At 40.4% G+C, this 12,085-nt stretch overlaps 1 protein-coding gene across 1 annotated transcript in view; it reads left to right on the plus strand.

The window, feature by feature from the left end:
- galt (galactose-1-phosphate uridylyltransferase) overlaps nucleotides 1-12,085 on the plus strand; it is a 124,077-nt gene that overhangs the window by 11,189 nt on the left and 100,803 nt on the right. Inside the window, exon 5 of the mRNA XM_017700219.2 lies at nucleotides 4,969-5,025. Coding sequence (XP_017555708.1) covers nucleotides 4,969-5,025 — 57 coding nt within the window. The remainder of the gene's footprint in view (nucleotides 1-4,968; nucleotides 5,026-12,085) is intronic.

Here is a 12,085-nt window from a genome sequence, read left to right on the forward strand (position 1 = left end):
TGGCTGGTGATTTATACAACTCAAACATGGAACATATTTAGCACTTGTATTTATGGCTTTGTCAGCCATTTGAGCATATTCTTGTGGTAAAGCCAACAATTCATGCATTTATGAGGGTCCAAACGCACCATAAGAACTGCATTTTCAGATTCTCTGGCACCACAGGCTCATTTTATTGTTCATAGTTCTTTTTCTTAGGCACTAGTTATTTAACCTTGACAAACAAACAGAATGTCATAAATATTACATCAGCCTAGTGTTAGCCTGCTGAGGGGGGAGCGTTCACTTTGCTCATTATCAAACATACTGGGAGTTGTAACGTTGTCCTGAAATGCTATTAACATTTGTACCAAAAGGCACTCTCCCCTCCAGGGCCCGTCTTTCTCACACAGACACAGGTTTCTCCATATCTTCCTCTTGCGTAACATTCAGAGTTCAAAACAGCCCGAGCGAGTAGGGGACACCATTAGCCTCGGCTTCAGTCCCAGCCTTCACCATCTTTGCTAATTGGATCAATTGGGAGCTGGCTCCTCACTCAGGGCTTTTCAGGCCTGATCAATGCACAGCAGCGCTGTGTTCCTATGGCCTCCCTCAGCATATTAGAGCCTCTAAAGCAGAACGACCGTGCACTTCAGAGCCTGCCAACTCTCGTAAGCATCCGGATTAGGCTGATTTAGTGTGTCTGAATCAACCAGGAGCTGTAGTATAATCATATAGGCACATGAGAGCTGATGGGGTCTACATCTTTTTTATGAATTGTAGTAGATTACAACTGGTTCAATCTAAAGTTGGTGAGGTTGATTTAAATGTTGATTATCATCAAACACAAAGTATGCATTCACTTTTTTTACCAAATTAAAAGGTCTACATGGTTTACATTTCACCAGAGGTATAGTCCTTATCCATAGAAATGCTATGAATTCACTAAAATTTGTGTATACCAAATTAAAGATGCTCAATGCTACATGTCTCTGGCTGTTACTATCGCTGTTTGTGAGGGGAAAGAAAAAAAAAAACACACCATCAAGCTTACTAAAAACAAACCACACAGTGCTCCATATGTGTGAATGCTTGCATTGTTCCTCAGAGATTCATAGAATGTATGAAGTACAGTACTTAAAAAAAAAAACCCTGCTTTATTTAATTCCCATCTATTAATTACAAGTTATTTTCCAAGAGATATCTCTGGGGAGATTCGCTTGGAAATAATCAACATGCATAATAAATGAGTATAGTAGTTATAGTAGTTTTCAAAACAGGAATACAAAAAATGATTAAAAGTCAAAGAGAAAATGGCACTCCTCGGCACTCCAACTGTAAGACCACCTTCAGATAAACAGCACTTAAAGCTATCATTTTTGAGAGACAGGAGAAAATCAAGCTCATTGTTGCTGCAGATATAAGAAAATTCACAAGTGTTTCTGTCCATCCTTCTGCTGTGAGAAGACTAGTCTTTGCAATGAGTCTGAGAGGATGTGCTGCTGTAAAGAAGGAAACAAGCAAAAAAGAACATTTGCGAGTCAAACAAGAATCTCCTGGTGTTCTCAGAACAGTGGACTATCGAACTCAACAGTCCGGACCTGAACGTCATTGAATGTCTTTTTGATTACCTGATTTGTGAGAAGCAGAAAGTGAGAGCAGGTTCAAAGACTTTGAAGGTGTTGTGGAAAAAAAATCTCTTCAACTTTCTTAGGAAAACTGAAAGTCTTCCAAAAGAATGGAAGCTGTAATGTATAAAGTGCAGGCACACTAAGTGCTGAAAAATGTCAAATTGGATGTAGTTGTTGAAGCTTATGTGTAACTTTCTGCTATATGATTCATGCTTTTTTTTGACCCAGACTCTTTTGGGTCTTTTGTGAGACCATTTGACTGGAAACTAAATAAATGAAGAGAAGTCTGACTTTTGAACAGTATTGAATGAAAAGTATCCAGAATGATCTTTGTAGTAGAATTAAAGGGTGATGGATATTTATGTAGCCTATCTAGTTTTAGTTGAGGTGCTTTGCACTAGCTAGGCTAATCTTGCTAACAGCTACTCAATGTACACCCCCTGCTTAAGACTAGTCTACATCCCTGTATTCCAACACTGTATACATAGACATATTGTATACAGTATAATGTATTCATAGATTTGCAGATTCAGCTTATTGTTAAAAACAATTCAGAAATATAACAAAATACTCAGATTGAATTATGGTATAACCTGAGATCCGATTACATTAAATTGTACTAAAAAAATGAAGCTAAATTTGGGCAGTCGTGGGCTGGAGGTTAGTGAACTGGCCCTGTAACTGGAAGGTTGCCGGTTCAATCCCCAGTGCCGACAGCACATGACTGAGGTGTCCTTGAGCAAGACACCTAACCCCCAATTGCTCCCCGAGCACCGTGGATAGGGCTGCCCACTGCTCCGGCAAGTGTGCTCACTGCCCCCTAGTGTGTGTGTATTCACTAGTGTGTATGTGGTGTTTCACTTCACAGATGGGTTAAATGCGGAGGTGGAATTTCCCCGCTTGTGGGATTAAAAAAGTATCACTCAAACTTACTTACTTAAATAATATTGAGTCAGACATTGATTTACACCTCTGTGTTTGATATTGAACAAATGTAGTCTTCTTTGGCTGCTTGGCTGTTTTCAAAATGGTAGACGGACTGATAGATCATCAACTAGTGAAGGGTAGCCTTGTGCAAGCTTACAAAACCATCATTCTGACCTGGCTGCATATTTCTGTGCTTTATGTCCCTGCTAAGGGCACTTCAATACTGTTCTCAATTCATAGCAAAGGCCAAAGGCACACATTAAGAAATGGTTCAATTTTTCTCTCAAGGACTTTTTTGAGGCTCAAGAGCAGTTAGCCAACTTGTTAAAGGTCAGCTTGTCTCTACAGCGGTTATTACTGTGTGCTCGTCCTTGGAACCCTTTATATACGTGTGATGCTTCAGAGCAGAACACCGCAAAGTGTCTGTGCTCCTTGCCACTCGAGAGCACCTCTCCAGACCTCTCTTGTTGTTTGTCTGCTGCAAAGCATCACTCTTGGGCCCATTCAGATAAGGCCTGTGGTTATCTGCTCTCTGTTAAAGGCATCAGAGCATGTGTTCCCTTTTGCTCCCCAGATTTACAGACCCTGATGAGCAGGGACTTTAGACAAGTCAATATTTATCAAGCGGAGTAGACAAGGGCAGATCCTGCACAAATCCCTTCATATCACCCCCGGGGGAGTCCTGGGGAAGTCTTAAAACTCTCCCCGACAGGAGGTTTCCTCTGGAGCAGTGCCGCTGGGCTTTGACCTGGCATATTTGTGTGTTTGTGCTTGCATATGTATAGCTCTTTTTGTATGTCGCCATAGTCAAAATACTAACATTGCAATGGTTGCAGATTGACCTGCATCATATTGTTGGGTTACATCAGAGGTTGATGGAGTAAATGTATTGTTACTTCACTAAAAGTATGACTCAAATAGAAGTAAAAGTAGCTATTGTTGGAGTAAAAAAGTACTAGGTTAAAGCAAATTCATACACTGAGCTCCTTGCATTGGACATTTTTAGTACATCTAGCAGCGTAGGAAGTGAAGGTGCTGGTCTTCTCTCTTTGGGACCTTCTTGGACTAAAATAAAGTGCTGAAGCTCTAAACTGAGACATGTGAATAGCAATAAAACAGGCCAGGAGCTGAGCCAACAGAACATTCACCCAATGATATCAGAAATGTAAAGGACTGAAACGCAAATAAGTAAATACTGCAACGGTACCAAAATAATGTAACAAAGAGTTATGAAACAAATATCTGATGTATATTTTAATTTTTCTAAAAAAGGGGATATTAATCATAATAAAGCATTGATATTTCCTGTATGTGTGAAGCCCTATTCTGACAATGCATGTCATGAAAAAAAGAACATTTTAAAAGTGGTCTATATGTTTCTAGTATGAAACCTTTCAAATATGTATAAAAATACAAATATATCAAAATTGTACTTAAGAATATGTAACTCAGTAAACAGAGCTATGTATTGTTCTCTGGATTACATAGAGCCTGCAATAAAACACCTGCAGAATCACTTACCTGGAGCTCTGACTGGTCAAGATGCCCCCAGCACACATTGAAAACATTGGTTAGAGGGCTCTAGTGAGACACTGAAATGGAAGTTCCTGACTGAAATTAAAATATAGACGGAAAAACTAAAAAAAAAAAAAACTGTGCGGTTTAGTTTTTTTATTTATGCTCTGGAAAGAGTAGAAAATATTGTTTAATTGAGAAAAAAAACATGAATTATTCATGAATTCAGTCCTTTTAATGGACCCAAACTGAGGTGACAATAAATGAAACAAAATACAATTAACACTGATACAAAATCCAGCATCCCCTGGTGCAGAGAAAAAAGGTCCATACATAATATTTGTGTGGTTTTATGTACCTTAAATGCTCATAATTAATTTTTTACTTTTTCATCCTTTCTTTATCCAACAGGGTGTTTCCTTTACTGTGCCTTTAGGACTGATATATCTAAAATTGTTGTGTAATGTTAATGGGCGGAGCTAATCTGCTATAGGCTGAATAGGCAGATATATGTAAATAGGCAGATGTTTGTGACATCACAAAAACATTCAATTCAGATTGGCTGATTTTGCAGTTTAGTTTTCATATATGGATTGTATGGTAAGTGCATTGAACATTTTAAAATGTTTAACATTATTTAAATGTTATTTCAAACTCCTTTATTTCAAATAAGTGAGGAAATGTCTATGAAATACGTTCTTTAAGAAACAATATGGTGTAGCGCTAGTGTACACTGAGGGGATGTTCACAGTGTAGGCTTATCACTGCATGGTTCGATTTACAGTAGCTGTGCGCTGCCTTAGAATGTCGTTTTGTATCTCACATTGTTTTTCAATGACAGCATGTCATAGCTGCACTCAACTAAACATCAGTCTCTCTCTCCCTTCCTCCCTCTCTATCTTCCTCTCTCTCTCAGATCTTTGAGAATAAAGGAGCTATGATGGGCTGCTCCAACCCTCATCCTCACTGTCAGGTATGATGCCGCCCCCCTCACCCCTCCTCTCTGTACCAATTAGCGCTGATGCTGGCTCGATCTCTGAGAGATACACTGTTTTTTTTCCTGTGGATTAAGACGTTGCCACTGCAGTCTCTAACCATCTGGAATGCACCTTTAATAGGGCTTTAACTGTCACCCCGGCATGGAGAGTGCTGAGGAGATGGTGCTAATGCAGCAGCAGCTTAACTGCACTGTGGGCTCCAATTAGAGAACGACAACGATGTTCCAGCAGCACTCACCACTGCAACTGTCTCTGTTCGTATGGCCTGTCGCCCTATAACGGTCTCCTGCATCTGAGTTTTGGGGCTGAATCGTGGAGAGGAAGTAGTGTGTGCATATGTCTGTGTGTGTGTGTTTGTGTGCACATATGAATGTCTATGTCTGAGTGCATGAGTGTGTGTTTTACAGATCTAAAAATTTTGTATCAACTTTAGGGAAGCACTGATATGGGAATTGTGGACCAAATTATGATATGTGATATATCCTTAATTTACATAAATGCAGAAGCTAATACATTTGTGTTTTAAAAAGCTGTCTGAAATGGCTGGCACAGGGAAGCGATGGAAAAAACAGCTTTTTAGTCAGTGTTTCTCATTTTTATAAACATTTTCAATTATTTATTAAATTATATATATATATATATATATATATATATGTGTGTGTGTGTGTGTGTGTGTGTGTGTGTGTATATATATATGTATATATTTAATATTCTGGTATGTATAAAATACCAGTAAATATGTATTCATATGGTTCATTGTTGATATATTATATATGTGTGGTAAATATATATTTATATATTGGTCATAGCGCTTTCTGTGCACTCTGTTTGATGGCCAATAGGCTGTCTCTCTGCCTGATAGAGCCCAGCGCAGCTGATGCGTGTTAAGGACATCTTCATTTCTCTCTGTCATTGTCCCCTTCTCATCGGTTGGGTGTGTGCCTCGCCTCCGAGTCTGCAGGCTGACTGTCTGTTACACCTCCGTTCCGCTGCCTGATTATTCCCCTAGCATGTTGGAGCGCCACAGCCGACTGTGCTACTGAGGCCACTAGGGGGCAATAGAGGACCTTGATTAAGCTGAATGAACTGTGAAAGTGGCCTCAGTAGCCACCTGTTCTTGTTTTTCCATTCAAATACCTCTCTGTGGGAAAGCATGCTGAAGCCACTTGTACGGTAATGTTCTCGTGGTATGCCATTGACTGTCTTTGAGTTAAATCACTTCAAACTGAGAGATTAGTCTGGTTTGGTAGGCCTGGTTGTCCAGACTTCAAGAACATATTGGGCTTGTTCTTGCAATGTGTAATGCTGTTAATTGAGATTCTCCATTGGAAATCCTTGTCTTGCAACAGTTTTGACTGCTAGTTTGCTAGGTTAATTCACTTTGATTTATGCTTGGTTTACTTTTAGACAAAGCTAAATCATGAATTGCAAGCCCAGACACTGCACTCCATACAGGTGCTTGGTTTAAGTGAAGTTTAAACTGTAATGCTGTAAGACGCCAGCAGGGTGTTATGTGACTTCTACAGTTTGTTAACATTGTCTGAAGGTACTAAATGAAACACAATAGAGATGGATATATTCTTGTAGCTTCTGCAGATACTTAATCAAACGTCCTCTCCTGCTTATAAGACTTTTCTTTTCCATCTCCCTTAACGCAGTTTCCCTGGTAACCACTTATCTATACATCATGATTTCACCATAATAGCCCCCCACCAACCTAACCCACCAACCCAGCCACCATGCACGTACCTGCCTCTGAGACTGCCTGGGTTTTGGGTGTATGGTCCCCGGTCCAGATTTCATCTAACTCAAGCTAAGCCTGACAGCTTTTTACCGCTGTGCCCTGCAGCTTCTATCAATGGGCAGAGCTAAATATAGGTTGACAAATCTTCCTCCCTGTGTGTGTGCTCCTATGGGGAGATAGCAGCCCTCTATATCGCTTCTCTCTCAGTATCACTGGAGGTTGCTGGCTTTGCCTGCGTTGCCTGCTAGAGCTGGATAAACCTACCCACTGCCACTGTGAGCTGGAGCTAAGTTAAAATGACTTTAGCTCAGGAGGCAATGGTGACTGTGAGTGTTTACAGAGTGAGAGAAAGACTGCATGAAGGAGACAATTGGAATGAGTGATGAGAAACAAGAGGCAAGAAAGGGTGAACGATAGTGTTGCAGCTAGGGGTGGGCAGTATCCACTTGTTTCATACCTTCAACCATTTCCAAATATTATAGTGGTAAATGGTGCAACCTGAGGTAAAAAAGCCTTTAAAAAAAGTGTTGGGGCTTAAAAGCATGTATGTCTCATTTGTGCCGTCTCGTTCTGCGTCATTTCAAATTTGAAAATAGACAAACAATTTTGTTTGCTTACATGGTCACAAAATAAGTGAATACAGTGCATGAATTACAAGCCATCATTCAATAAATGTCAAACCATTTATTTAACAATTGCTGAATGTTAAACAATGCTGCTAACCAGGAGAGAGAAGCGGGTTGACATTACCTTAGCCAGCTTGATGATAACTTTGCTCACCAGAGAACATCTTTAGTTCTGGCTATCTAAAGCACTAAAATAAGATAATAATTATCTAAATCTGAGTGAGTGGAGTCGAGCAGCTGGCGCTAAAGATATAGAAAGGTTGAAATTAAACTTGTTCTGTAGGGTTTGGATTTGTAGCCTAATCAGCTTGGGCTGATTTAAAAACTCAGTTATTTAAAAGTCATTATCGATTTCAGATTCCAAGATTTTTTTTTTTTGCATAATGCCATTGAAAAAAGACAATTTCTTTTTGCACTTTAATTTAAAAGTCATCAAAAATAGTAACAGCACCACCTATAATTGTGGTTACTTTCAAATTCCCTTTCAAGGGACTCAAACTGTGCAAGCGCAACAAAATTTGTACCAAAAAAAAACAATAATTACAACATAAAAGAGCCATTTTTATTAGTGATATTCTTTTAAGAATAGCAAGCAGCTTCTTTAAAGATCACAAGCAACTCTCTCTTTAAATAATGTGCAAGCATGACCTCCTTACATTAATAAAAGTGCAAAAGCACAAAGTTCTTTACAGGTGTCTCGAAAGGAACACAAGCCTGTCTACAGTTTCAGGCTTGAAAGATGCATGTTCCCATCCGCACTGAAAACTCGCTCATTTTCATCGTGTTGTTTCACTCGTTGCTCCCATTCCACTGGGTTTTTCTGTCGTAAGTGCTGGAACAGATTCTTTGTACTGCTACATTTGGTTACAACTCTCTTTTGACACAAATTACTCTTTACATAAATTTGTTCAACATCTGACTTTTCAAATTTGTATCACTTTCATACCACTGAACTGTTGTTTCCACCTTTCTTTGGTATGAGCTCACTCCTCTGACAAGCGCCGTGTGCCTCCAACTTGGAGTGTGTTGTTTTTTTTTCTTTCTTTCTTCCAATTTTTACTGGGCATGTCATGATTGGCCCCTCCCGGTCCTGTTCATGTGTTCGTGTTTTGTTTTGGTCTAGTCCACGTGTTCTTTGTTTTGGTTTCCTAGTTCGGCCCCTTGTTTTGTGACTCCGCCTGTCCCTCGTTATCCCTGTGTTTTATAAGCCCCGTGTTTGCCCTTTGTATTCGCTGGTCTTTGTACTGTTTGTATGTTTGATCATGCTATTGTTTGATTGTTGTTTGTCTGTCATGTCTGTCCCCTGATCAATCCGTGTTGGCTCTATGATCCTGGACTGTTTAAACTATGACCCTGGATTTGCCCTTAATAAAAGTCGCCTATCTCCACATATGCGTCCATCTCCTCGCTGCCCTTCATGACAGCGCACGGCTGAGGTCAGCTCACAGACCTGTGAGAGGCGGAGTTTTTTTAATGTAAGATGCGTTTTTTCGTGTGTCTTGAAAAATTTAATAGTTTTTGTTGGTATTTTAATTAAAGTACAAGCAACGTAATCTCGATTGTCACATTTCTAACATTGTCTGAAAACGTTAATTCACATTAACCGAATTAATCGTGAAAATCATCCAGCACTATGATCAGCTAGCTTAACGTTAGCTTAACAAGACCCAAACAGTGCCACGCACCACAGCACAGGTTTTATTCTGACTATTGGGTGTTCTGCTGAGCGTAGATGATACAAACTAATGTCTGAGGCAGCAAATGTCGAGTGACTGGTGTTGGAATGACACAAAACTGAAATCAAGCTTGTTGTGTGGTGGTAGGGGCTGTAGCGTTGTGCCTAAACTAATGAGAGCTTAGTTAGCTGGTCAAACATGCCACACTGCACAGGCTCAGCTCAAGCTTCTGCCACGCTTCATGTACTGAGGTTTTTCCTGGCTCTGATTCCCCTCTTTGTATTAATGAGTCAATGAGTCCCTCTGAAATATAAATGACATACATTTATGACTGGAGCTGATTTAAGGTAATAAATCAACATTTCTGAGAAGTATATTTACATTAATCACACCAGGAAAATCATAACTGAGTGTTAATGTAGCAAGGAGTTTTAAGTTCAGTAAGGAGGAGGTTTGAGCTAAAAAAGGATAGCTGTTTGTTCAGAAGAGCTAATGCCAAAGCTAACACTGGACCTAGTTGGTTGCAATGTTACATTAGCTACTTTGCTTGCTAGTTAGCCCACCTTATCAGACTCAGACAAATTTAAAATTTTCTGGCAATTGTGAAAATATGAGTAAAAACACTCTTTTTCTGTGGCTGCTACCATAAATGTTAATAATGTTCACTCCTAAGTAGCTTATATCACCTTATGGAGGAACTCTCTACATAGTATAATTCTAAAATAATGTCAAATCAACATACCCTCCTAGTTTACATTCTAGTTCTCTTACTGGCCAGGTAATAGTGTTTAGCAGCTTCATCTCCATCTGAAAGGGCAAATCGCCTTTAGATTTAGCTGATTTCTGTGTTACCAAAGACAAAGGCAAACATTTTCTAATGCGCTGCTCCTTCTGGGTCATTGACGGGGCTAGAGCCTCTCCCAGCAGTCATTGTGCAGAAAGCAGGAAACACCCTGGACAGGTCACCAGTCAATCACAGGGCAGAGAGAGAGACATATTCATTCACACACAAATTCACACCTAGGGGCAATTTAGCATGTCCAGTTGGTCTGACTGTATGTCTTTGCACTGTGGGAGGAAACCGGAGCACCCAGTGGAAACCCGCCTAGAAACGGGGAGAATATGCAAACTCCACACAGAAAGGACCCTGGTCACCTGGCTGGGTATCAAATCTAGGCCCTTCTTGCTGTGAGGCGACAGCATAACCCACTTCACTACTAAAACAGTTGTGTCCAAATATTTATGGATCAGACTGTAAAAAATGGACTCAGGGACTGGATTTGAAGAATCTGAAGAGTGCTTTTAAGTAAATGATGCATTTACACATACCATTGTTTCAACATCTTTGACGATTTGTGAGCGAGGGAGAGCGAGGGAGAGCGAGGGAGAGCGAGGGAGAGCGAGGGAGAGGGGTGTTGCATCAGGAGTACAACTGCTGGGTGTCTGGGCTGGTACAGTTCTGTTTTTCTTGTTTCCTCCTCCTCTCTCTCCTACACCTTTCTTCTCTAACAATGCATTCACCCCTGAACAGGTAGATGTTTTTATACAGACACAGACAGCCCTGAGACACATTTATTTCCTCATATTGGTTGTTATGCAAGTGTTGGTCTTGGTTACAGATGCATATTTCATAACGATTTCAGACGTTTTTCCAGCTGAACTAGATGTGGCTGTGCTTTTTCAGTGTGTTTTGTCTTCACTGTGACACTCACCTGGCTGAAAAAGTGCTGAACTATGTTCGGTGATGGAAAAATGAGAGAAGGACACTGTCAGTGACTTATCAGAACTTTGCATAGAGCCAAAGTTGTGAGGTAAATTGGGAACTCAAATAAGTTATTTATTTAGATAAGAGACAAAATGGTTCTTAAATCAATAGCTCAGCCAGATGTGTTTGGTGTCCAGATTTTACTTCTTTAGTACTGGAGTTACATTTACATTTACAGCATTTAGCGGACGCTCTTATCCAGAGTGACTTACAAGAAGTGCTTTGTCTATTTAGAAAGAGTATCTGTACTAGTTACCAATAGGTTAGAGAAAAAGACAGTCCTGAGCTCAGATACTGCTAGAAACAAAAAGTCACTGTTGATACCCAGAAAAAAGGAACAGAGTTGAACATGGAACTCTGTGCCATGCAGTGCCATGCAATACAATACCAGTAAACTACAATACACAGTGCATTCAACAATAAAGTAAACTACAATGCACAGTGCATTCAACAATAAAGTAAACTACAATGCACAGTGCAATACAATAAAATATATACATGCAGCACAATATATTGCAAACAGTGCTTAATTCAATGCTCATTTAAGTGCTGTGTAAAGAGATGTATCTTCAGTCTGCATTTGAAGACAGCAAGAGACACTGCTGTTCAGACAGCCAGTGGGAGTTCATTCCACCACTTGGGTGCCAGTACAGAGTCTCGACACTCGTCTTCCACGCGCCTTGAAGGATGGCAGGTTGAGCTGTACTCAAAGTACGGGTGGCTTGTGGTACAGTTTGAGATTTCACCATTGCCATCAAGTAGGTAGGGGCTCGTCCATTTTTGGCTTTGTAGGTCAGCATTAGGGTTTTAAATCTGATGCGTGCAGCTACAGGAAGCCAGTGAAGGGAGCGCAGCAGTGGGGTGACGTTGCTGAACTTGGGCAGATTGAAGATGAGCCATGCTGCCCATATTCTAGATGAGTTGCAGAGGATTGATGGTCTGCATGGGAAGACCAGCCAAGAGCGAGTTGCAGTAGTCAAGCCTTGAGATGACAAGAGACTGCACTAGCACTTGGACGGCCTCTCGGGTGAGGAAGGGTCAGATCCTCCGGATGTTGTACAGGAGAAATCTGCATGACCGAGTTAGGTTCGCGATGTGAGTCAAGAACGATAGCAAGACTTCTTGCCTCTATAGACAGAACAATCAGAGTTCTCGAATGAGATGGCAAGATCATGATGAGGACCTGTAGTTGCAGGGAGGAATATCAACTCAGTCTTGCTAGGA

Source organism: Pygocentrus nattereri, chromosome 18 (assembly GCF_015220715.1).
Source record: "Pygocentrus nattereri isolate fPygNat1 chromosome 18, fPygNat1.pri, whole genome shotgun sequence".
NCBI classification, from domain to species: domain Eukaryota; kingdom Metazoa; phylum Chordata; class Actinopteri; order Characiformes; family Serrasalmidae; genus Pygocentrus; species Pygocentrus nattereri.